The sequence below is a fragment of the Manis javanica genome, chromosome 2, assembly GCF_040802235.1.
Source record: "Manis javanica isolate MJ-LG chromosome 2, MJ_LKY, whole genome shotgun sequence".
NCBI classification, from domain to species: domain Eukaryota; kingdom Metazoa; phylum Chordata; class Mammalia; order Pholidota; family Manidae; genus Manis; species Manis javanica.
In genome coordinates, this window is record NC_133157.1 from 155,305,148 (window position 1) to 155,332,547 (window position 27,400).

The window sequence follows — 27,400 nt, forward strand, 5'->3', positions numbered from 1 at the left end:
TCATTCTTCCTTGTTCTCCTTTTTCTTCTAAAAATCAGTATGTGATAAATTCTAGTGTTTATTTAAAAATTTTTTTTGGCCTCCATTCTTTTCTAATTCTAAAAACTTTTTCATAATACCATAATTTATTTATTAATGAAATATTTTCTCCACTTTAAATACAGGAAAAGCTAAAACCAGGAACTTTCCTAAACTCATCATTAATCACCAGCAATGTTTTTTTTTAAATTAAGTTATGATTGATATACACTCTTATGAAGGTTTCACATGAAAAAAACAATGTGGTTACTACATTTACCCATATTATTAAGTCCCCACCCATACCCCAATGTAGTCACTGTCCATCAGTGCAGCAAGTGACCAGCAAAGTTTTTAAAATAGTTACTAAGGTGGTTAGCACTTTACTTGACAATTGCACCGTGTGTGAGTGTTATTTATGTATATGTATTTACCAGTATGAGTAAAATTTATGTTTTAGGAGCTTCCTAAAGTTAAATGTAATAGTGTGTCCAATAATAATTTAAAATTTATAGGCTCTTTTTAAATACAGTCATCTTAGTCGTTCTTATTTCTTAACTTGAGCTGTGGAAGCTAACATTACCTTACTGTGTTTTACTTTATAACTGATGTTAATGAGTAAAAGAAATTTTTAGCATTAAATGCTGTTTTTTAGTTTTTATGTGATTAATAGCACTTGCATTCTATTTAGCTCTTGATATTGTTTAGTTTGTAATCTTAACAGTCATTTAACAAAATTCTGAAATAATACTCCATCTGAAATTAGAATCTGTATGTTACTTAGCCACATAGATTGAATGCTTGCTTACTTAGGGTAGGACCTTCCAAAAAGTGTGCATGCTCAATATGTATTAGGAGAAATGCTTATTAAAACATGAGTTACTTAATATATTATTCCTTTTTTCTATTAGTAGTTAAATTTCATTTATCTTTGGAAGGGCCATTTTAGTATTATTTTCCCTACTGTAAAGATGGGGTTGATATTAGAAAAACACTGTTACTGAATTAAAGTAAATATAAAAACTGGGAAAGAACTGAAAAAAAGGTCATAAATGATGACCTATAGTTAACAGATCAGTGCTTTTCTTTAAACTTCTATAAACAAAAGGACCTGTTATAGCAGAATTCATCTGTATTAGATATTCTTGATATGGAAACAAGATGATATAACTAATTTATGAGTTAGATGATTTCTTTTAAGTAAGGAGAAATTTGATTCTTCTTTCCTGTGAGCTCTCTCAATCTGTGGCCATCAGATGGTAAATATTTTATTTCTATAGTGTGTTATTCTTGATAGCATAAACATTGTGATTTTGTTTTTGAAGTTGTTTGTTTGATTCTGTGGTTAACTAAGGAAAAAAGATACATTCATTACCATTTAGTTCATTCACATTTAAATTAACTAAAAATATGGTGGTTTTAAACAATACACTTTTCTTCTGTAAGAGATTAATATTTTATTTTAAAGATAAACACATGTTAATTTTTAGATAAATTTGGCCTCTAGCATATAATTGGCTTCTTTGGGCATTGACATTTGAACCTAATTAAGTTGAGTTATGGACCTATGTCTTCAAGGAAATAGAGAAAGCTTTGTCCATTTAACATACCTTTAATTTTGCCTTTTTGACAGTAAGATGGTGAAACCATTTTAGAATTACTTCGTTGCCTCAGTCAGCTCTGATTTGCTATATCAAAGGAAACAAATTCTTTAATTTATGAGGTCTGTCCCTTTCTGAAAAAACCCAGTGGATTCAGGTGTGGTGAGTGAACCTATGGATTTAAAGCCATAGAATATTTAGATAGATTAGTTCTGGGTCACAGGAATAGTTTTAATCTGGTACTGGCTCTAAAGCTGTGGCTAAACAGGAGGGACTTCTCAGGGCCAAACTAAACCCTTGGACTTTGACTAGAATAAGGCTGTTTTAGACATGTATTGAGTGTATTACTTCTGGATTTCACCAACTGTTAGTGGCCCTTAATGTTGAGAAGTTTGAAGAGGGGGATGGCAATGGTAAAAGAACTGCTGCCATTCACAAATTCCTGTTTTCAGAGAAACTTCATTTGCCTCAGTAAATATTTCTATTCTAAAATGTAAGACCACCATAAAACTGTTAAGTGAACTAATAGGGGTAGTTCAGAGTGCTGAATTTATTAAAAATATGAAAGAAAGTTCAGTAAATGAAGGAATTTCCATTACAATTACAGAGAAATTTTAATAGAAAATAAGGTGGTTAATTGTCCAAACTATAATTTGGCTTCACCACTTGTTTGAGTCCCATCTAGGTTTTTTGTTGTAGTTTTTCATGTTTTATATTGGTAACTTAAAATATTTATGGAATCTCTGTATGTAAATTGTAGTTTTGCCTTGGTTTAACAAAGTAAGCACAATCATATTAGTCATTTTATAAAATTGAATACAATGCTTTTAGATTTTATTTTATCCTTTTTAGTGAAATGCATTATCTCTGCCTTTTTCTGGCCTCTTAAGCATGTCCCCAGTCTTTTTTTTTTTAAGTTTTAAAAAAAATTTTCATATCATTAATGTACAATTACTTGAACAACATTATGGTTACTAGCCTCCCCCTATTATCAAGTTACCCCCCACACCCCATTACAGTCACTGTCCATTAGCGTAGCAAGATGCCACAGAATCACTACTTGTCTTCTCTGTATGCACTGCCCTCCCCATGTCCCCACACGCCTACATTATGTGTACTGATCATAATGCCCCGTTTTCCCGCTTATCCCTCCCTTCCCACCCATCCTCCCCAGTCCCTTTCCCTTTGGTAACTGTTAGTCCATTCTTGGGTTCTGTGAGTCTGCTTCTGTTTTGTTCCTTCAGTTTTTCCTTTGTTCTTATACTCCACATATGAGTGAAATCATTTGGTACTTGTCTTTCTCCGCCTGGCTTGTTTCACTGAGCATAATGCCCTCTAGCTCCATCCATGTTGTGGCAAATGGTAGGATTGGTTTTCTTCTTATGGTTGAATAATATTCCATTGTGTATATGTACCACGTCTTCTTTATCCATTCATCTACTGATAGACACTTAGGTTGCTTCCATTTCTTGACTATTGTAAATAGTGCTGCGATAAACATAGAGGTGCATCTTGTCCTTTTCAAACTGGGCTGCTGTATTCTTAGGGTAAATTCCTAGAAGTGGGATTCGTGGGTCAAATGTTATTTCTATTTTTAGTTTTTTGAGGAACCTCCATACTGCTTTCCACAATGGTTGAACTAGTTTACATTCCCATCAGCAGTGTAGGAGGGTTCCCCTTTCTCCACATCCTCGCCAACATTTGTTGTTTGTCTTTTGGATGTTGGCCATCCTAACTGGTGTGAGGTGATTTCTCATTGTGGTTTTAATTTGCATTTCCCTGATGATTAGCAGTGTGGAACACATGTCCCCACATGTCTTGATTGTAGTTATTGGTGACAGAGGGGACTTTTATAATCTTGTTCATGATTTTTGTCCTTTGGTGAAAGGATACACCTTAAAGCACCTTTCATATGGGCTGTTCATTAGGAAGTCTTTGTGATTTTACTGTAGAATTTAGCAAAGAGACCTTGACTTTATACATAAATAAAACAATTTCTTAAATTTCTTTAATTTGGAGTGAACTTTGTAAGTGACCTTTTATGTTAATGGTGCTTACTTTATTAAGGCATATATGTATATTGAAACACTTATAAAATTTTTTTTTTAGTGTAGATGCTTTGGTTATAGCATACCTTGGGTTCAGCTGTATGAAGATAAACTAGAACTGCAAGTCTAAGTGTCATTAGACAACTTAGCTAAAAATCAACAGGAAGCCATAAGCTTCTTGGATGAATTTTAGAAGTTTTGTATGTTTAAGTGGTCTTTAATTTTGGTTAATTCTTGTTTAACCTTAATTCTTATTTAATCTTAACCAAAGTATGTTTTCAAAAATTTGTAGGTTTGAATTCCTCTATATTTTAAAACTTACATTGGTCACCACATCATCAAATTTACTATTGTCTGTGATATGGGTTTGCAGGATCATCCCCATGTTTGGTGATTTGCTAGAAGGACTCACAGGACTTTGTATATATAGTTATATTTATGGCTGTGACTTATTACAGTGAAAGGATACAAAGTAAAATCAGCAGAGGAAAATTTTGCATGGGACAAAGTGTGAAGAAAATCAGGCACAAACTTGAAGAGTGCCCTCCTAGGGGAACCTAGGGGAGTTGGCAGGACATGCCTAATTCCTCCAATATTGAATTCTGACAAGGGTGAAATGTCTAGCAGGAATGCTCATTAGATACTCAGTTCTTGATGTTTTTATTGGGGACTGATCATATAGGCACTTTTTTCCTAGCACTTGCCAAACTTCTGGACTCTCTGAAGGAAAACTTTATTGCTTGTATATACAGTTTAGACATGGAGAACCACTCTTACCAGTTCTGGGAATGGCAGGACACTTCCCAAAATCTGTTTTCCTAGGTGTCAGCTAGGGGCTAAACTTGCCAACAGGACTTTCTAAAGGTAGGCAATCTCAGGCCTGCTCTGTTAACTCTTTCTTGTACATGTATGTATATGTAGATCCAGTATAACTAAATCTGGTTGTCTGGCATTGTTAATTGCATATTTGAATTTCAATTTGTATTTACCCATTCTTTAAGCAGTAGAAAGAGAAGGCCACTAAACTGATGTGTCAGTAGTATATCACTAGAAGGACCTAGGCTTCAGATATTAAACCAGCTGTGTTTTGGTAAATTGAAATAAATTTGAAATTCTTTTTTGAAAGGGATTGTGGAGAGTTCTGTTGTTTTAGATATGGATAAAAAAATTGGAAGCTATGTGTTGCAGCAGGTCATACATTATTAAGGTTAAAATTCTAGATAGTTTTTTCCTCTGCCAGTTATATAGACAATAGATTGTATGATGGTAACAAAGGAAGAACTTTTTTATACCCTGGCTCTGAGGAGAGTGGTAAGTTCTATTTCTTCTAAAAATTGCCATTTTTCTTAATGTGATAATGAATTCACCTAAAATATTGAATAATACCTTAACAGATATTTCTAATAGTCTTCATGAGAGACTGTCTAGTTTGTTAACAACCACATTAGGGAACATGACTTAAGAAATTCTGATTTTCATACATGCTGATTAATGTTGGTATATAAAAAGTCATGTTGGTTTCTTTTGTATGAGAAGTTAAGTTAAAGAAATCAATGTTTGCCAAATGGAAAAAAGATTAATTGAAAACATTTAAAAATTATTTTCTGAAAAAGATTTTTAAAAACATTCTAATCTTTTTGCTGTATATGACCTTGTGAGTTAAGTGAACTAATCATTTTCTGCCCCTGCATTAACGTTTTTATTTATAATGTTCGTTTTAACTTGTTGCTAATATTTACTCTTTCATGTGATTTACAGTGTTAGCAAATGTTGTGGCTTGCCACATTTGATTTAATTTAATGGTAAGACTTATGCTGTGTGTGTGTGTATATATATATATATATATATATATATATATATATATGTGTGTGTGTGTGTAAAATATATATATATTTTAAGGTATTATTGATATACACTCTTATGAAGGTTTCACATGAAAAAACAATGTGGTTACTACATTTACCCATATTAGCAAGTACCCACCCATACCCCAATGCAGTCACTGTCCATCAGTGTAGTAAGATGCCACAGAGTCACTGCTTGTCTTCTCTGTGCAGCACTGTTTTCCCTGTGATCCCCCACACCATGTGTACAAAGCGTAATACCCCTCAATCCCCTTCTCCCTCCCTCCCAACCCACCCTCACCCCCACACCCCTCCCCTTTGGTAACCACTAGACCCTTCTTGGAGTCTGTGAGTCTGCTGCTGTTTTGTTCCTTCAGTTTTGCTTCGTTGTTATACTCCACAAATGAGGGAAATCATTTGGTACTTGTCTTTCTCCGCCTGGCTTATTTCACTGAGCATAATGTCCTCCAGCTCCATCCATGTTGTTGCAAATAGTAGCATTTGTTTCTTTCTTATGGCAGAATAGTATTCCATTGTGTATATGTACCACATCTTCTTTATCCATTCATCTGCTGATGTACACTTAGGTTGCTTCCTTTTCTTGGCTATTGTAAAAAGTGCTGTAATAAACATAGGAGTGCATATGTCTTTTTGAATCTGAGAAGTTGTTTTCTTTGGGTAAATTCCAAGGAGTGAGATTCCTGGGTCAAATGGTATTTCTATTTTTAGTTTTTTGAGGAATGTCCATATTGCTTTCCACAATGGTTGAACTAGCTTACATTCCCACCAGCAGTGTAGGAGGGATCCTCTCTCTCTGCATTCTCACCAGCATTTATTGTTCTTAGTCTTTTCGATACTGGCCATCCTTACTGGTGTGAGGTGATATCTCATTGAGGTTTTAGTTTGCATTTCCTTGATGATTAGTGACGTGGAGCACCTTTTCATGTGTTTGTTGGCCATCTGAATTTCTTCTTTGGATAATTGTCTCTTCGTATCCTCTACTCATTTTTTAATCAGGTTATTTGCTTTTTGGGTGTTGAGGCATGTGAGTTCTTTATATATATTTTGGATGTTAACCCCATGTCGGATATGTCATTTACAAATATATTCTTCTATATGGTAGGATGTCTTTTTGTTCAGTTGATGGTGTTCTTTTGCCGTACAGAAACTTTTTAGTTTGATGTAGTCCCATGTGTTCATTTTGCTTTTGTTTCCCTTGCTCAGGCAGATGTGTTCAGGAAGAAGTTACTTGTGCTTATATTCAGGAGATTTTTTGCCTATGTTGTCCTCTAAGAGGTTTATGGTTTCATGACTTACATTCACATCGTTGATCCATCTTGAGTTTACTTTTGTGTATGGGTTAAACAATCATCCAGTTTCATTCTCTTGCTTGTAGCTGTCCAGTTTTGCCAACACCAGCTGTTGAAGAGGCTGTCCCACTGTATGTCCATGTCTCCTTTATCGTATATTAATTGGCCATATATGGTTGGGTTTATATCAGGGCTTTCTAGTCTGTTCCATTGGTCTATGGTTCTGTTCTTGTGCCCATACCAAATTGTCTTGATTACTGTGGCTTTGTAGTAAAGCTTGAAGTTGGGGAACATAATTCCCCCAGCTTTATTCTTCCTTCTCAGGATTGCTTTGGCTTATTCCTAGGTATTTTATTCTTTTTGATGCAACTGTGAATGGAATTGTTCTCCTGATTTCTCTTTCTGCTAGTTCATTGTTAGTATATAGGAATGCCATAGATTTCTGTGTATTGATTTTGTATCCTGCAGCTTTGCTAAATTCGGATATTAGATCTAGTAGTTCTGGAGTGGATTCTTTAGGGGTTTTTGGTACAATATCACATCATCTGCAAACAGGGACAGTTGAACTTCTTCTTTGCCAATCTGGATGCCTTTTATTTCTTTGTGTTCTCTGATTGCCATGGCAAGGACCTCCAGATCTTCGTTGAATAGAAGTGGGGAGAGTGTTCATTCTTGTGTTCCTGATCTTAAAGGATAAGCTTTCAACTTCTTGCTGTTAAGTATGATGCTGGCTGTGGGTTTGTCATATATAACCTTTATTATGTTGAGATACCTGCCCTCTATACCCATTTTGTTGAGAGTTTTTATCATGAATGGATGTTGAATTTTGTCAGATTCTTTTTCAGCATCTGTGGAGGTGATCATGTGGTTTTTGTCCTTTTTGTTGATGTGGTGGATGATGTTGATGGGTTTTCTAATGTTGTTCCATCCTTGCATCCCTGGAATAAATCCTGCTTGATCATGATGGATGATCTTTTGGATGTATTTTTGAATCCGGTTTGCTAACATTTTGTTGAATATTTTTGCATCTATATTCATTAGGGATATTGGTCTGTAATTTTCTTTTTCTGTGATATCTTTTCTTGGTTTTGTTATTAGAGTGATGCTGGCCTCATAGAATGAATTTGGAAGTATTCCTGCCTCTTCTACTTTTTGGAAAACTCTAAGGAGCATGGGTGTTAGGTCTTCACTAAATGTTTGATAAAATTCAGCAGTGAAGCCATCTGGTCCAGGTGTTTTGTTCTTAAGTAGGTTTTTGATTACCAGTTCAATTTCTTTGCTGGTAATTGGTCTGTTCAGATTTTCTATTTCTTTCTGGGTTAGCGTTGGAAGGTTGTATTTTTCTAGAAAGTTGTCCATTTCTTTTAGGTTATTCAGTATGTTAGCATATCATTTTTCAGAGTATTCCCTAATAAGTCTTTGTATTTCTGTAGTGTCCATAGTGATTTTTCCTTTCTCATTTCTGAATCTGTTTATGTTAGTAGACTCTCTTTTTTTTCCTGATAAGTCTGGCCAGCGGTTTGTCTATTTTGTTTATTTTCTTTGAGAACCAGCTCTCGCTTTCATTAATTCTTTCTATTGTTTTATTCTTCCTGATTTTATTTATTTCTGCTCTAATGTTTATTATGTCTCTCCTTCTATTGACTTTGTTCCTCATTTGTTCTTCTTTTTCTAGTTTCATTAATTATGAGTTTAGACTGTTCATATGGGATTGTTCTTCTTTCCTGAAGTAAGCCTGTGTTGCAGTATACTTCCCTTATAGCACGGCTTTTGCCACTTCCGACAGATCTTGCGGTGGTCAATTATTGTTGTCATTTATCTCCATATATTGCTTGATCTCTGTTTTTATTTGGTCATTGATCCATTGGTTATTTAGGAGCATGTTGTTAAGCCTCCAGTTCTTTTTGGGATTTTTTTCATTTTCTTTGCATAATTTATTTCTAGTTTTATATCTTTATGGTTTAAGAAACTGGTTAGCACAATTCCAATCTTTTTGAATTTACTGAGGCACTTTTTGTCACCTAGTATATGGTCTATTCTTGAAAATGTTCCATGTTCACTTGAGAAGAATGTGCATCTTGCTCCCTTTGGGTGGAGTGTTCTGGAGATGTCTTTTAGGCCCATATGTTTTAATGTGTTGTTCAGGGTCTCTGTCTCCTTACTTATTTTCTTTCTGGTTGATCTCTCCTTTGGAGTGATTGGAGTGTTGAAGTCTCCTAAAATGAATGCATTGCATTCTATTTCCCCCTTCAATTCTGTTGGTATTTGTTTCTTATATGTAATGTCTCCTATGTTTGGTGCATAGATATTTATAATGGTTATATCCTCTTGTTGGACTGACCCCTTTATCATTATGCAATGTACTTCTTTGTCTCTTGTGGCTTTATTTGTTTTGAGGTCTATTTCGTCTGATACAAGTACAGCAACTCCTGCTTTTTTCTCCGTATTATTTGCATGAAATATCTTTTTTCATCCCTTCACTTTTAGTCTGTGTATGTCTTTGGGTTTGAAGTGAGTCTCTTGTAGGCAGCATGTAGATGGGTTTTGTTTTTTTATCTATTAAGTGACTATGTCTTTTGTTGCATTCAGACAATTTACATTTAGGGCTATTATCAATTGATATCTACTTACTGCCATTGCAGGCTTTAGATTTGTGGTTGCCAATGGTTCAAGGGTAACTTCCTTACTATCTAGCAGTCTAACTTAACTCACTTAGCATGCTATTACAGACACAGTTCTTTTTTTTCCCCTCCTTTATCTTCCTCCTCCATTCTTTATGTATTAGGTATCATATTCTGTATTCTTTGTCTATCCCTTGACTGACTCTGTGGGTAGTTGATTTGATTTTGCATCTGCTTATTAATTAATTGTTCTCCTTTCTTTACTGTGGTTTTATTTCCTGTGATGACAGCTATTTAGCCTTAGGAACACTTCCTCCTCCAGCAGTCCATCCAAAATACACTGTAGAGACGGTTTGTGTGAGGCAAATTCTCGCAACTTTTGCTTATCTGGATAGTGTTTAAGCTCTGCAGGGTAGAGTATTCTTGGTTCAAGGCCCTTCTGCTTCAGTGAATTAAATACATCATGCCACTCTGTTGAAAAGTCTGGTGATAGGCTGATGGGTTTTCCTTTGTTTGTAATCTTATTTCTCTCTCTTTCCACTTTTAATAGTCTGTTCTTTTCCTTTATCTTTGCCATTTTAATTACTTGATGTCTTGTTGTTGTCTTCCTTGGGTTCCTTGTGTTGGGAAATCTGTGCACCTCTATGGCTTGACCCATATTGGGGAAGTTTTCAGCAATTACCTCCTCAAAGACCGTTCTATCCCCTTTTTTCTCTCTTCTTCTCATAACCCTATAATGTTAATATTGTTTTGTTTGTATTTGTCTCACAGAACTCTCAGTATTCTTTCATTTTTAGAGATCCTTTTTTCTCTCTGTGCCTCAGCTTTTTATTCGTCTTCTCTAGTTTCTATTTCATTTACCATCTCCTCCATTGTATCTAATTTGCTTTAAAATTCCTCCATTGTGTATTTCATTTTTGATACTATATTCCATAATGATTGAATCTCCATCTAGAATTCTTCCCTGAGTTCTTGAATATTTTTCTGCACCTCTATCAGCAGATTTTTATTTTGAAATCTCTTTCATTAAGATTTATGAGTTCAGTTCCACTTGACCCTTTTTCTGGTGTTTGTGGGATTTGGGGTTGAACCAGGTTCATTTGACATTTCTTATTTGTATGTGGTGCCCTCTAATGCCCAGAAGCTCTACTCTCTGGAACTGCTGAGTCCCTGGAGCGATGTTGGGGGTCCCTGGAAAGACAGGGCAGCACTGCTGGTGCCCTGGTGGAGGAAATAACTGTTTCCTGGTTCCCGGCTTCTATGCCTGTCTCCAATGACAGAACAAGTGGTCTGAGCACACAGGTGTAAGCCTCTGTCATTTGCGTTTTTAGCTGCCATGGGTGGGGCTTCCCTCTGGCTAGCCTGATGCCAGTGCAGGGCTGCCCGTTTGCGACCCAGGTGCTGGCTGGCCTGGAGGAAGGTGCAGCATGGTGCGTATCACATTTGGGGGTTTTGGAGCTGCATAGCCAGCCAGGAGGATGATCACCTGAAGCTTGTGAAAACTCCCAACCTGCTCAGCAGATTGTGCCTGGACAATTTTATCCACCTGTCCTTTCTCCTGAGCTGTAAGCTCAGTGCAGTCCTTGCCCCTTTAGCTGCCCTTTCACTGTTAGAAAGTCTCTCAGACTGCCACCTTTCTTTTGTACCAGAGCAGCCGGATGTGGATCCATTTTCCACAAGTGGCTGGAATCTCAGTCTCTCCTGGTATTCTGCCTGTATTATTAGCTTTCCGACCCCACTAATCTCCAGAGCACCATGTAATGTATGTTCATGCTACCAGAGCAGATCTCCAGGGATGGGTGTTCAGCATTCCTAGGTGTCCACTCCCTCCTGCTCTGTTTCTCTTCCTCCTGCCATTGAGCTGGGGTTGGGGAAGGGCATGGGTCCCTCTGCATCATGGCTTTGGTACATTACCATGTTCCATGAGGTCTGTTCTTTTCTCCAGGTGTATTCAGTCTGGTGCAGCCTTCTTTCCTGTTGCTGTTTCAGGATTAGTTGTATTAATTACATTTTTGTATTATGTGTGGTTTTGGGACCAGGCCTGTGTCTCACCTCTCATGGCACCATATTTAATCCTTTCACTATAAACCGATGTATTTTTAAGGATGTACGGGAATGGACGAGGGAATGTGCCTCCTATGGAATATGGTGGTGATGTCTCAGAACAGTCAAACATACGAATTTCATCTGCTGGAAATAAAAGGTATTGTATGTATGGTAAATTCTGCCCTTCAGCCATTACATGTGAAACAGCACCTGCTAAAACTGGCTTTTTGAAAATCTTAGAAAGGCGTAGTATATTAACAGCCTTGCTTATTAGTGAAATAGGAGTCAATGGAAAAAATTGTGAATGGGGAATTCTTGTAAGTTAAATTTTATAGTACTTTAAAGCATTATTTTGAAGAACAGGTTTTGATCATAAAACATGCCAAAGTGTTCTGAATAAGTCCCTATCATTATAGACCATACACATTTGTTTGAAATAATGAAAGGTGAAAAAAGCATTTAATGGACATAAAAGTAAACTTAAAATATTGTAGAGTTATGGGGGTGATGAAACTTTACTGGGAATAAATTGAAAATACTCCTGCAATGTGAGTTTTCCTTTCAAAACTTTGTTTTTGATACTCAGCTTATTGAATAGATGATGTTTATGCTTTTTTTTTTTTGCTTTTTGTTAACTTACTCCTCATATATACTCTGTCCTGTTGAAAAGAAAGGAAATTATATTTTCTACTCATGTTGTGTGTCTGTTTATAGTTATTGTTTTGGTGACTTTCTCATATCATACATAAGGATAAATGGTTCTGAATCTGTGGTGTATAATGAGGATAATATTGTCATATGTCAGGAAAGGTGTCTCTTTTCTTTGAAAAAAGTGATATATAAAGATGCTTGTGATAAGAGAATTCACTGTTTGGGGCCAAATTAAGTTCCTTTGAGGGAGTTTTCTTTTTTTCCTCTTATTCTTATCTTTCAAGGAAGGAGATTTTCAAGATGATCTTTTCCAATTGTGTATGTAGGTATCACCTTTCTCTTCCTTTTTTGGACTTTATATATGTATTCTTAGGTTCATTTTCCTTATGGGGACAACTGTTCTTGTGAAAGAGAGTATTATTGGGAATCTATGGAGCCAGTTAAGCAGTCTGAAGAAAAAGGTTATAGAGCTGAAATATATTGGAGTCCCACTGTGTTAAGAATTAAAATGTCATGATTTTACCCAAACTTTAAAAATATGTAACCAGTACAGTGTTTATAGTACTTTGAAAGGCCAAGACAAATAACTACATTTTATTCTAATTTTTGTTCCCTAAAAATTGTTTGGGTTCTAATTATTTTTGTTTTTGTTTCAGTGCCCAGGACAATGAGCCATCCAAATCTACTAACCAAGAGATCTGCAGTCCTTTTGCAGGGATGCTCTTCGGTACATACAAAACTTCAGTTGATGAGACTTCTGCAGAGTGTTTTATAAAAGGTCTTTAGTAGGCACTCAGTGTTGTAATTAATACTATTCTCACAATTGAAAACATTTATCTAGTGCTTACTTTGTGATAGATGCTATGCTAAGCATTTAACTTGTATAGCTCTATACATAAATTTTAAAGCTAAATAACTTATTTAGTAATGACCTTTTGATAGATGATAAATGAAAATTTAATTCCAATTATAAGCTTCTATTTTCATAATTTATTTGCACTTTATTGTACTGTGGCTATTTCTTACATTCTGTTTGATGTGTGGTAGTTTTTTCTTCTTTCTTTATCCTTCTTTAACTAGCACAAAACTGCCTTATGTTTTAGTTTAATTCTCTGAACTGAGTCTTTTTATTCTTTGGTAACATCCTTTCCCATGTTCTTCCATGTAATTTCTGAGAAGGTTTTTTATTCAAATCATGTTCATAATCAAAATTGTCTGTTTTGTTAGAAATGAAGGTCATTGCTTATAAGCATGTTGATTTTCTGTATTAACTTGTTGCAATTTAATTTTAGAAACAGCCTTATTTCCTTTGTGTAACTTTAAATAGAAAAGTAGTCTATTCTTTGAGTAAAAACTATTTTAAAAATTACCTGAAATTTGCTTTCAGTGGAGTGTATAAGGAGATAGGAAAACAGTTTAAATTCATTCAGCCTAAGAGCAGTCATTTAAATCTTGGGTTCCCTGAAATGACTACACTAAGAGAATGGCAAAGTAGGGAGAATTTTATTTTAGTGTAATGTCTTTAAGTGAGAATTGACCAATGTAACCTATCTGTAGGTCAGAGTAAGGCTTCATTCTTATGATGTATTTTGTTAAACATGGTAAAAATTGGAGAAATGACTTTCTATGTTGAGAGCCTACCGACAAGTATTTTTATTAATAAACAGATTACCCTGAAATTTTAAAGATGAATGGCATGAATTTATCATTAATGTAATCCAGGAATTATGGATGAGTATTTGGTGAGATGATGGATTATGGAACAAGCCACTAAAGTAATTTAATCCACTGATTAATCTCATAGTAGTGTTTTTCCTCCCTGGCCTTTGTTTGTATATACCCATAGGAAACTTGTTTCTCCAGTGGCAGCCCACTCTATCTTGAGGTGACTCTGGTATAATTCTCATTTCAGTTGAACTGAAATATGTTTTCCTGTGATTTTTCCTCACAGATTTCATTTCTGGCTTACTGCTTTATTTTAGAAATTAAGACAGTTGACTTCTTAGAGCAAAAATAACAATATATTGTGGGGTTTATGACAGAGTCATGGTCTATTTAGAAATATGTTCTTAAATTTCTAAATACTTGGAGATTTTCCTGATGTCTTTGTTACTGACTGCTTGTTTAATTCCCTTATGGTCTAAGACAATAAATTGTATTATTTCAATTATTTCAAGTTTGAAATTTTTAAATATTTATTGGCTCAGAATATACTATATCTTGGTGAATGTTCAGTGTGTGGTTGAATGTACATTGTGTCCTTTTGAGTATAGTGGTTTAGAAATGTCAACTAAGTTGGTTGAATAGTGATATTCATGTCTTCCACATCTTTTTTTTTATTTGGTATCATTAATCTACAATTACATGAGGAACATTATGTTTACTAGACTCCCCCCTTCACCAAGTCCCCCCCAACATACCCCATTAGTCACTGTCCATCAGCATAGTAAGATGCTGTATAATCACTACTTGTCTTCTCTGCGTTGCACAGCCCTCCCTGTGCTGCACAGTCCTCTATGTGCCCCCACACACATTATACATGCTAATTGTAAGGCCAACTTTCTTCTTCACCCCCCCTTCTCCCTCTCTTCCCACCCATCCTTCCCAGTCCCTTCCCCTTTGGTAACTGTTAGTCCATTCTTGGGTTCTGTGATTCTGCTGCTGTTTTGTTCCTTCAGTTTTTCCTTTGTTCTTATGTTCCACATATGAGTGAAATCATTTGGTACTTGTCTTTCTCCACCTGGCTTATTTCACTGAGCATAATACCCTCTAGCTCCATCCATGTTGTGGCAAATGGTAGGATTGGTTTTCTTCTTATGGCTGAGTAATATTCCATTGCGTGTATGTACCACATCTACTTTATCCATTCATCTACTGATGGACACTTAGTTTGCTTCCATTTCTTGGCTATTGTAAATAGTGCTACGATAAACAAAGGGGCACATCTATCTTTTTCAAACTGGGCTGCTGTATTCTTAGGGTAAATTCCTAGAAGTGGGATTCATGGGTCAAATGGTATTTCTATTTTGAGCTTTTTGAGGAATCTCCATACTGCTTTCCACAATGGTTGAGCTAATTTACAGTCCCACCAGCAGTGCAGGAGGGTTCCCCTTTCTCCACAATCTCGCCAACATTTGTTGTTTGTATTTTGGATGGTGGTGATCCTTACTGGTGTGAGGTGATATCTCATTGTGGTTTTAATTTGCATTTCTCTGATGATTAGCAATGTGGAGCATCTTTTCATGTGTCTGTTGGCCATCTGAATTTGTTCTTTGGAGAACTGTCTGTTCAGCTCCTCTGCCCATTTTATAATTGAATTATTCACTTTTTGTTTGTTGAGGTATGTGAGCTCTTTATATATTTTGGATGTCAACCTTTTATCAAATCTGTCATTTATGAATCTATTCTCCTGTACTGTAGGATGCCTTTTTGTTCTATTGATGGTGTCTTTTGCTGTACAGAAGCTTTTCAGCTTGATATAGACCCACTTGTTCATTTTTGCTTTTGTTTTCCTTGCCTGGGGAGATGCGTTCATGAAGAAGTTGCTCCGGTTTATGACCAAGAGATTTTTGCCTATATTTTTTTCTAAGAGTTTTATGGTTTCATGACTTACATTCAGGTCTTTGATCCATTTTGAATTTACTTTTGTGTATGGAGTTAGACAGTGATCCAGTTTCATTCTCTTACATGTGGCTGTCCAGTTTTGCCAACACCAGCTGTTGAAGAGGTTGTCATTTCCCCATTGTATGTCCATGGCTCCTTTATCATATATTAATTGACCGTATATGTTTGGGTTAATATCTGGACTCTCTATTCTGTTCCACTGGTCTGTGGCTCTGTTCTTGTGCCAGTACCAAATTGTCTTGATTACTGTGGCTTTGTAGTAGAGCTTGAAGTTGGGGAGCGAGATCTCCCCAATGTTATTCTTCCTTATTGGGATTGCTTTGGCTGTTTAGGGTCTTTGGTGGTTCCATATGAAGTTTAGAACTATTTGTTCCAGTTTGTTGAAGCATGCTGTTGGTAATTTGATAGGGATTGCATTGAATCTGTAGATTGCTTTGGGCAGGATGACCATTTTGACAATATTTATTCTTCCTAGCCAAGAGCATGGGATGAGTTTCCATTTCTTAGTGTCCTCTTTAATTTCTCTGAAGAGTGTCTTGTAGTTTTTGGGGTATAGGTCTTTTGCTTTCTTGGTTAAGTTTATTCCTAGGTATTTTATTTTTTATGATGCAGTTGTGAATGAAACTGTTTTCCCGATTTCTCTTTCTATTACTTCATTGTTAGTGTATAGGAAAGCCTCAGATTTCTGTGTATTTATTTTGTATCCTGCAACTTTGCTGTATTTCGATATTAGTTCTAGTAGTTTTGGAGTGGATTCTTTAGGGTTTTTTATGTACAATATCATGTCATCTGCAAATAGTGACAGTTAGACTTCTTTCTTACCAATCTGGATTCCTTGTATTTCTTCGTTTTGTCTGATTGCTGTGGCTAGGACCTCCAGTACTATGTTGAATCACAGTGGGGAGACTAGGCATCCCTGTCTTGTTCCCAATCTTAGAGGAAAAGATTTTAGCTTCTTGCTGTTCAGTGTGATGTTGGCTGTGGGTTTTTCATATATGCCTTTATTATGTTGAGGTACTTGCCCTGTATACCCATTTTGTTGAGAGTTTTTATCATGAGTGAATGTTGAATTTTGTTGAATGATTTTTCAGCGTCTATGGAGATGATCATGTGATTTTTGTCCTTTTTGTTCATGTGGTGGATGATGTTGATGGAGTTTTGAATGTTGTACCATCCTTGCATCACTGAGATGAATCCCACTTGGTCATGGTGTATGATCCTCTTGATGTATTTTTGAATTCGGTTTGCTAATATTTTGTTGAGTATTTTTGCATCTATGTTCATCAGGGATATCGGTCTGCAATTTTCTTTTTTGGTAGGGTCTTTGCCTGGTTTTGGTATTAGGGTGTTGCTGGCTTCATAGAACGATTCTGGAAGTATTCTCTCTTCTTGTATTTTTTGGAAAACTTTAAGGAAAATGGGTATTATGTCATCTCTGTATGTCTGTATGTCTGATAAAACTCCGCGGTAAATCCATGTGACCCTGAAGTTTTGTTCTTGGGTAGTTTTTTGATTACTGCTTCAATTTCATTGCTGGTAATTGGTCTGTTTAGGTTTTCTGTTTCTTCCTTGGTCAGTCTTGGAAAGTTATATTTTTCTAGGAAGTTGTCCATTTCTTCTTGGATTTCCAGCTTGTTAGCATATAGTTTTTTGTAGTATTCTCTGATAATTCTTTGTATTTCTTTGGGGTCCTTTGTGATTTTTCCTTTCTCGTTTCTGATTCTGTTGATGTGTGTTGATTCTCTTTTTCCCTTAATAAGTCTGGCTAGGGGCTTATCTATTTTGTTTATTTTCTCAAAGAACCAGCCCTTGGTTTCATTGATTTTTTTCTATTGTTTTATTCTTCTCAATTTTATTTATTTCTTCTCTAATCTTTATTATGTCCCTCCTTCTGCTGACTTTAGGCCTCACTTGTTCTTCTTTTTCGATTTTGATAATTGTGTCTTTACACTATTCATTTGGGATTGTTCTTTCTTCTTTAAATATGCCTGGATTGCTGTATACTTTCCTCTTAAAACTACTTTTGCTGCATCCCACTGAAGTTGGGGCTTTGTGTTGTTGTCATCAGTTGTTTCCATATATTGCTTGATCTCTATTTTAATTTGTTCATTGATCTATTAATTATTTAGGAGCGTGTTTGTTAAGCCTCCATATGTTTGTGAGCCTTTTTGCTTTCTTTGTACAGTTTATTTCTAGTTTTATACCTTTGTGGTCTGAAAAGTTGGTTGGTAGGATTTCGATCTTTTTGAATTTAATGAGGCTCTTTTTGTGGCCTAGTGTGTGATCTATTTTGGAGAATGTTCCATGTGCACTTGAGAAGAATGTGTATCCTGTTGCTTTTGGATGTAGAGTTCTATAGATGTCTGTTAGGTCCATCTGTTCTAGTGTGTTGTTCAGCGCCTCTGTGTCCTTACTTATTTTCTGTCTGGTGGGTCCAGCCTTTGGAGTGAGTGGTGTGTTGAAGTCTCCTCGAACGAACGCATTGCATTCTATTTCCTCCTTTAATTCTTTCAGTATTTCTTTCACATATGTTGGTGCTCATATATTTGGTACATATATATTTATAATAGTTATATCCTCTTGTTGGATTGACCACTTTATTATTATGTAATGTCCTTCTTTATCTCTTGTGAGTTTCTTTGTTTTGAAGTCTATTTTGTCTGATACTAGTACTGCAACACCTGCTTTTTTCTACTTGTTTGCATGGAATATCTTTTTCCATCCCTTGACTTTTAGTCTGTGTATGTCTTAGGGTTTGAGGTGAGTCTCTTGTAAGCAGCATATAGATGGGTCTTTCTTTTTCATCCATTCTGTTATTCTGTGTCTTTTGATTGGTGCATTCAGTCCATTTACATTTAGAGTGATTATTGAAAGATATGTACTTATTTCCACTTCAGGCTTTAGGTTCGTGTTTACCAAAGGTTCAAGGTTAGCTTCTTTACTATCTTACTGTCTAATTTAACTCGCTTATTGAGCTATTATAAACACAGTCTGATGATTTTTTATTTCTCTCCCTTCTTATTCCTCCTACTCCATTCTTTGTTAGATGTTTTATTTTGTGCTCTTTTGTGTTTCCTTTGACTGCTTTTGCGGGTAGTTGATGTTATTTTTTGCCTTTAATTAGTATTTGATTGTTCCACTTTCTTCGCTGTGATTTTATTTTCTCTGGTGATATCTGTTTAGCTTTAGGAGTGCTTCCATCAAGAGAAGTCCCTCTAAAGTATCCTGTAGAGGTGGTTTGTGGGAAAGAAATTCCCTCAACTTTTGCTAGTCTGGGAATTGTTTAATCCCTCCTTCATATTTTAATGATAATTGTGCTGGATACAGTATCTTGGTTCAAGGCCCTTCTGTTTTGTTGCATTAAGTATATCATGCCTTCTGGCCTGATAGTATATATTCTCTTCTGGCCTGTACAGTTTCTGTTGAGAAGTCTGATGATAGCCTGATGGGTTTTCCTTTGTAGGTGACCTTTTTTTCTCTCTCTGGCTGCCTTTAATACTCTGTCCTTGTCTTTGATCTTTGCCATTTAAATTTTTATCTGTCTTGGTGTTGTCCTCCTTGGGTCCCTTATGTTGGGAGTTCTGTGTGCTTCTGTGGTCTGAGAGACTATTTCCTCCCCAGTTTGGGGAAGTTTTCAGCAATTATTTCTTCAAAGACACTTTGTATCCCTTTTTCTCTCTCTTCTTCTTCTGGTTCCCCGATAATGCAGATATTGTTCCTTTTAGATTGGTCACACAGTTCTCTTAATATTGTTTCATTCCTGGAGATCCTTTTGTCTTTCTCTGCATCAGTTTCTCTGCATTCCTGTTCTCTGATTTCTATTCCATTAATGGCCTCTTCCATCTCGTCCATTTTGCTTTTAAGTCCGTCCAGAGATTGTTGTATTTCTGTACTCTCTTTTTATCCCTTGCATATTCTCTGCAAGTCCATCAGCATGGTTATGACCTTTATTTTGAATTGTTTTTCAGAAAGATTGTTTGAATCTATTTCCCCAGGTTCCCTCTCAAGTGAGGATGTCTGTGTGATTCTGGTCTGGACAAATTCTTCTCCCTTTTCATGGCAATAGAGGTAGTTGTGGGCATTTGGTATGTGTGTCAGCTGGGAGAACACAGTCCCTTTCCACCTGCTCCTGGCCTTCCTTTCCTGGGAAAACGGCAACCCCTAGTGGCTTGTGCTGTGTAGCTGTGCGCAGATGGGGGTCTCTGATTCTTGTCCGGGCTGCTGTGGTGTAAGGTCCGCACGGTTGCTGTGGGCGTGTTCGCTTTCAGGTTGCTGCTCCCTTATGGCGGGGCCGCCCCATAGGGGGAACGGGTGGGAGGGTCTTTATCACTGTGAGGGACCTCAGGGCTGTGCTGCTGCCCAGGGGTTAGGGCACCCAAAGTTCCCCAGGATTTCCAGCTGCTGGGTTGAGTGTGCCAGGATGCTTCCGTCCAGCTGTGAGTCTCCTATCCTTTTAAGACTTTCAAAAAGAACTCGCTTTTCTTTTGTTCCAGGGGCGCTGGCTGTGGGAACCCACTCACAGGTCTTACTGTTCTGTTTCCCTAGTATCCAGCACATCACGCACTGTATGTCTGTGCTCCCAGTGTGGATGACTAGGGCTGGGTATTTAGCAGTCCTGGACTCCCTCTCCCTCACTGCTCCAACTCCTCTGCTCCCACCAGGGAGCTGGGGTGGTGGGCATTTGGGTCCCACCGGTCCGCGGCTTCTATCTTACCTCTTTAGTGAGGAGCTGGGTTCTCACAGGTGTAGATGTAGCCTGGCTGTTGTCCTGTATCTTTTGGTCTCTCTTTTAGGAATAGTTGTATTTGTTGTATTTTCAAAAATATATATGTTTTTGGGAGGAGATTTCCTCAGTCCTACTCATGCTGCCATCTTGGCTCCTCCCTCCTTAGTTACTATTTTCATTTAAATATTTGCATGGTTATGGTAGCTATTTTAACATCTTTTCCCATCTTCATTGTGTGATTTTTTTTTTTCTATTAGCTAACTTTTCTAAAGATTATAGGTCACTGTATTATCACAGATGAGCACAAATTTAGTAGCTCAAAATATCCCATATTATCTCACAGTTTCAGAGGGCATGGAGTTTAGGTGGGTTCTCTGCTCAAGTGTCACAAGGCTGTAATTAAGGTGTCAGCCAGGCTGTTTTTTCATCTGGATGCTTTACTGGATGAGAATCTGTTTTTAAGCCCATTCATATTGTTGGCATACTTCATTTCCTGATGGCTGTATTCCTAAGGGCCCTGGCTTTTCATAGGATGTTGGCAGGAGACTGCCCTTGCTTCCTGGAGGGTATCTGCTGTTTCTTGCCACTCAGGCTTCTCTACCATGGCTGTTCAGTTTATCATGCCAACCAGGAGATTACCAGTGAGTACATCAGGCTCACCTTAGATAATGTCTCTTGATTAGTTCAGAATTGATTTTGTACCTTACTTAGATTTGCAAATTCCTTTCACCTTTGCCATATTCTGTTGGCTAGAAGCCAGTCATAGGGCCTGCCCACACTCAAGGGGAGGGTTTATACAGGGACTCAGCACCAGAAGGCAGGGAACATAGATCTGAGAATTTTGCCTACCACTGTCACATTTTTAATATTACTTAAGAACCAGTTTTTGAGACCTTATTTTAAGTATAGTTATGGACATCTAGAGTAGCCTTCCTCCCAGGTATAGTTCAGCTCTACAGAGTAACCTTTCTGAGGGTCTTTCCAAAATACCCGGAGGGGTCACCAGGGACTCCACTCTAGTTGGCTGGAGTCTTTCCACTTTGTTTGAAGACATCCGAGAATTGTGCAGTTTGTGCACCTTCCATGTTTTTTTGCGCAGCCTAATGGATTCACTCTGTGCAAGTAAGACTAGTGCACAGTAAAGTTTGAAGAAACCCCTTGACAGATTTCTAAAGCTCTTTATGCTTCCTTTTGGATCTTTGCCTAAACTTCCAGCCATTTTATTAGCCTTTGTGGATTTTGGTCTTTATCTGCCCAGTTTGACTTTGGTTTCTCCTTCCCTGTACCTGCAGTCTGGATACTGCATTCAGGCAGAAATAGTAGTGCTGAAAGGGCTAACTTCATTTATTCAGGTGTTACAGTCCTTTGCTGTCTGTTGTTCAGTCTCTGAAAAACAGTTACTTCCTAATCTGTTTTGCCTAGTTTTATTACCTTTTTTATGGTGAGAAGTTAAGTTCTGTGCTTCTTGCTCCATATGATCAGAAGCACAGTGGATTTATCTACTTCGATTATAAAACATTATTATTAACCTTAATGTAAGTCCTGTTATCCCTGTGGGAACTTCAGTATTGCTGTTATCTGTGCTTACTGGATAAATTCAGATGCTCTATGTCCACTGAAGGTTGGTAGACTAATAGTTAAGACAGTAGAGAAATTACTGGTTCAGTTGCGTTTTTGATATCCTGTGATTTGTGGTATTGCAGATCATACATACCTAAATTAAGAAGTTATTTTGTGTCATTAACATATGCAATAATAATGATCTTCTGTGGATCCAAAATGTTTGCACAACTGGATTTTTGCATAAATGAGGTCAGGATGAGAGGTTTAAATTTTTCTTCTGTAGAATTTAGGTAACCATGGGAGTTTTTGGAGCAGGGTACCAGTATGATAAGATAGTTCATCTTACATAAGTGCTAGGTATATTGGAGTAGGGAGAGGTGGAGTTCTGGAGACTAGCTAGGTTACTGCTGCAATCCAGGAGAAATGTCGAGAGTTCCTGCCTAAGGATAAAAGCCAGGAGAATAGAAAAGAGGGTTCGTATATAAAGTGGATAAGAGAGGATAAGCAATCAAAGCTCGATTATTAGGGCATTACCAGAAAACAGAGGGACATTTGCTTTTGAGATTTTCATTTTGGATGCACTTGTTTATTTACAGGCTTCTGGGAGATACTAGTAGAGCTATTATCCCAATTACTGGAAAAATGGAGATGAGGATAGAGTATTCTCTTATTTGAAAATAATGAACTCAAATAAGTTGTTGACTAACTGTAGAAATTTGGTAAATATTAATGTGTCTTGTGTTTGACCCCTAGTATTCATAAATTATGAAACTCGTTTGAAGAGGTTAATGATGAAAAATAGGATTTTACCTTCTGTATTTCCTACATATGCAGTAATTACTCTGTTGTAATTTAAACTTGAGGTTCTTAAAATTAAGAGTTGCACAGTTCAAGAATTAATACTGTATTATTTTCTTACCACTTTCTAGGAGGTGAAGATCGAGAACTTATTCAGAGAAGGAAAGAGCAATATAGACTAGAACTATTGGAACAAATTGCTGAACAACAGAATAACAAGAGACGGTAATGAAAGGTTTGCATTTTTAAAAGATGTTTTGAATTTAATATGCAGTTGTGTAAAATGCCATAGTGGTAACTATGACATAGTGAAATAAGATATTTTTCCTAAGTTGATTTTATATTTGTAAAGCACTTCTATTTCAATCTCCACATTGTTAATCAGCCAAGGTAATCAAATAGTATGAATGTGTTCATTTTCTTTGTCATAGGTAATAAGTGAGACTCTGTATATATCCTGTAGCAGGCCTTTTACATATGCCTTCATTGATTTCTTCAGTTTTTGGCTTAGGGTAATATTTAATGTTACCTATATGCCCACTATATTATCTCATATATAATAACAAATGTATAATAAAAGTATTTTGTCTTAGAATAATGTGAAATGGTAAGCTCACATAAATATGCAATATAAAAATAATCATGATAAATCCATAGATTTTATACTGTACATAGTCTTAAGAGTTTGTAGTCTTTTTTGTAGAAATAAGCTGTGAAATATTGATTAGTTTAAAATTATCAATAGATATCTTTGTCCTAAAGAATTTGAGACCTGTCATCTTTTAGTTTTACCTTTTTTCCTCTAAGAGGAAGGCAATATCTGCTATTAGCCATCGCCCAGCATTTTCTTAAAAACTCTTATTAGGAAGTATGATACTAATTTTTAATTTTTTCCCTTCTTTTTAGGATACTGAAAATATACTTGTACCCTAAAAGAAGCTTTTTATTTGTTTCACAAAGTCAAGATTTTGTTTTACTTTATACTTCATTCTGTGTGAACTGCTTGCCTAGGTGTTAAAGTACCCAAGGCACTGGTTGAAAGATACTTATTCCAAGACAGTTTATATGTGAATTCTAGATTATTTTGCACCAATTCAGCAAATTTAGTTTTCAGAGTCAGTTAATGGAATTATTTGTTTTTGGAGATGTTATTGCTTGGACCTTCTGTGTAAGTTTGTTCAGTAATAATTATGATTTTGATAGTGTTTAACTTTTTAATACATAAAACTTTTATTTTGTTCAGAGAAAAAGATTTGGAGCTCAGGGTTGCAGCTTCTGGAGCACAAGACCCTGAGAAATCGGTAAGGGTTCCTAGCATCTTTTAATGTTTAATCTTTCATTCACATAGGCTGCAAATGTGGTAGTAGGTGGAGATAGAAGATACTGGGTAAAATGTAAGAATAGACCAATTTGTGTAGTAATAAACTAAATCTAGTTCTCATAGAATTTGAGTCCTATTACTTGTTTATTTCTCTAAGATATTTCCTTTTTCATAGTACATCATTTTTTAGATCTTTTTAAATTAGTCCATCTACTTTGTTCACATGTACTACTCCGAAACAATTTAGTATACAGTAGATGTTAGTATTTTTCTTAAGTATTGACCACTTTTCTTATATTAGAGTGATTTCCAGAAAAACCGAAATCTTTAAGCATTTTAGTAATCTTTGTTTAATGTAAATTTAGAGGTATAATAACCTTATTTTTACTTTAATTTTGCAATTCTCATCAATAAGTGGAATGAATTACTCACATCATTGCAGTTATATAAGGAGAAGGTAATAATTAATTGCTCTTCTCAAAATGCCCTTTTTCTGTAGTTGGATATATGGAATCTGTTTGCTAAGGCAAGTTTTTGTTTTATCTTTGAATGATTAAGAAACTTTAATTTCATTAAAAAGTTCATTCTTAAGAAGAATACAGTAATTTAAAATTACTCATTTGTACACAACTTTTATTTACTCTCATTTTTGCTAAGTATATCTTGTGGGTTATCCGTTTTAAAAAGTTTAATACTGCACCCGCATCACTCCCAATGTGGTTTTTGATTGAACATAGAATAAAACTTTTGGTTAATTTGAGAAGTCATTCCTGGAGAATTAAATATTGTGGGGAAAAAAGGATAAATTCCAAAGCTAAATGTATTTTTCTCTATCAATAAATACTATTGAAATAGTTTCATAATAAAAAACTTATAAAATCTTGAACTTTTTAATGTAATATGGTGGCATGTTAAAACTTTGAGATTTGTAGTTTCATTAGTATTTGAAAGACCTTATTTATAATCGAATGAAACAAGCTTTAGAGTGTTAAGTTGCTTCATGAGACTAAATAAATAAAAATACTAGACATAATAGACCATTATTTACTTTTGATGTTCAAATCTTAAAAAAGGACATATAAATGATATTCTAGAGCAGGGGTTGGCAAATTATAGCTTGGGCCAAATGTAGTTACTTCGTTTTTAAAAATAAAGTTTTATTGCAGTACACCGTTGCTCATTTGTTTACATATTGTTTGGGGCTATTTTACTTTAACACTTTGGTTAAGTTGAATAGTTGCAAAGAGACCACATGGCTTGCAAAGCTTGCTATATTTACATCTGGCTCTTTACAGAAAATGTTTACTGACTATTCTAGAGAATACTTTATGTTAGAAATTGCAATTGGGTAGAAAAGCAGCATAGCATTGTAATATAGAAAGGTTTATATTTAGAGTTAGTATCTGGTCTAGTCTTGGCTTGATTCTTTTATTAATAGTGAGGACCTTAATGATGTATGTACTTAGGAGCCTCAATTACCCCATTGATAAAATAAGGCTTAGATCTTCAAAATATTTGATAGCTGTAAAATTCTGTTATTCTGTGACTAACTGTTTGGCAGCTAGGGATAAAGGGTCTTTTGAGGTCCCTTCCACCTTTAGATTTATGGTTATATGTAACAAACAGATTTTTTTCTTTATTTTAGCCTGATAGACTAAAGCAGTTTAGTGTGGCACCAAGACACTTTGAAGAGATGATACCACCTGAAAGACCCAGAGTAGCTTACCAGACACCTCTCCCTCCTTTATCTGCCCCATCTGTCCCACCCATCCCACCAGTTCACTCCATCCCATCTCAAAATGAAGATTTGCACAATGGACTCATCAGCACCCTTGGTGAAATGGTGCCTCCCAGGTGCTTGTTTAAAATGTTTTGTGTTTCGGCATTAGGTATGGTATAATTATATCTTACTGGATTTGCTGTAGCAGGTAATATTATCCTTCAGAGATTTTTGTACAACTAAAGGCTTTTGTCAAATAATTTCTCTTGAAATTTGTTTGTTAGTCTCTTCTCTGTTATTATAAAAACAAGGGAAATCCTTATGACATTCTTCTATTGTTTCAAAGATGCTTTAATATTTTTAGAATGAACAAGTAAGTACATTTAGTGCTTCATTTTTTGTCGTATTTTAGAATATCTATTTTTAATATATTTTAACTTATAAAAGCCACATGTTTTCTTCAGTTCTCTAATTTCCACTTGGCAAACATTGAATACTTTCTTCAGTTTATGCAGAAAAAGTTTCTAATGTTACTCTTTTACATGTATTACTTTAACTTCTGTTCCCTTCAACTCTTTCTCTAATTCCTTATTGGCCATGCAGCTCAAAATACCTGAAATAAAAAATGTTGAGATTATAAAATCTGTAATTTAGATGTTAAAGTAAGGATTTGGCATCATGCTATGTTAGACTACATAAAGAAAACCTGTTACTAGCATTAATATTTTCTTTGTTATTCTTTCTTCTCTCAATAGAACTGGATCTTATTTTTTACCTGCTGTTAATGTATTAATTATTGGAGTGTATTTTAATCAGGCATTTTTCTTTGTTAATATTGATATTTTCTGGGCTATACTTTCTTTCAATGAGACTTAGTCTTTTATTTATTGCTAACAATTGTAGGATTGTGTTTACTGTATTTATCATGTCTTGTTTATTTCATCTAATGGCTTCCTGACTCCAAAGACTGTGTGGGATTGAAATTACAGTGTATGATATGATGGTCTCAGTATTGGTTTAAGAATGAAAATGATTGGCCTCACTATATGAATTTGGGAAAAACTTCATTGAACTTTGATTTTCTTTGTAAAAGTGTAATAGTAATAATTTTTCTGATCTACAATTACAGGGTTGTTATGGGCATTAAATCTTACATAAATCTCTAAAAATTTAAGATTTAATGACAGTTCCCTTTCATAGAAGTTTTTTTTTTTTCTACTGCTTTGTTATTATGGAGTGAAAACAGGTGAGACACACTGAGTATCTAGCAAATATAAAAAACATGCATGACTAAAGAGAACTTCTTAGCTCTTCAGAATTATTTTGAAGTATACACAATGGAGGACCTATTAAGATACATTTTGAAATGAAAATATTCAAGGATTCCCCCCTTCTCTTTCATCTTTTATCTTCTCTCTTCATCTGTTCATCTAAAGGAATTTGCTTTTTCCATTTTTATTATTGGAAAATACGGACTTGGTGGAAAGAAAGATATTTCCTAATCAGTAA

The 27,400-nt window shown here is 35.7% G+C and overlaps 1 protein-coding gene across 25 annotated transcripts in view; it reads left to right on the plus strand.

Annotated features, from left to right (window-relative positions):
- CSPP1 (centrosome and spindle pole associated protein 1) overlaps nucleotides 1–27,400 on the plus strand; it is a 196,653-nt gene that overhangs the window by 63,861 nt on the left and 105,392 nt on the right. For 16 of the 25 annotated variants that reach the window (XR_012128224.1, XM_036998184.2, XM_036998183.2 and 13 more), the window contains 5 exons: nucleotides 11,547–11,645; nucleotides 12,796–12,917; nucleotides 22,982–23,075; nucleotides 24,094–24,151; nucleotides 25,817–26,025. The exons of 2 other annotated variants lie outside the window; for them this stretch is intronic. Coding sequence is in view for 22 of the 23 variants with exons in the window: in XM_036998184.2 (XP_036854079.2) it covers nucleotides 11,547–11,645; nucleotides 12,796–12,917; nucleotides 22,982–23,075; nucleotides 24,094–24,151; nucleotides 25,817–26,025 (582 nt within the window). In the remaining variant the exon portion in view is untranslated. Of the gene's footprint in view, nucleotides 1–11,546; nucleotides 11,646–12,795; nucleotides 12,918–22,981; nucleotides 23,076–24,093; nucleotides 24,152–24,586; nucleotides 24,629–25,816; nucleotides 26,026–27,400 lie in introns of all 25 variants that reach the window. 7 more of the 25 variants (XM_036998177.2, XM_036998188.2, XM_073229614.1 and 4 more) reach the window with 4 other exon arrangements.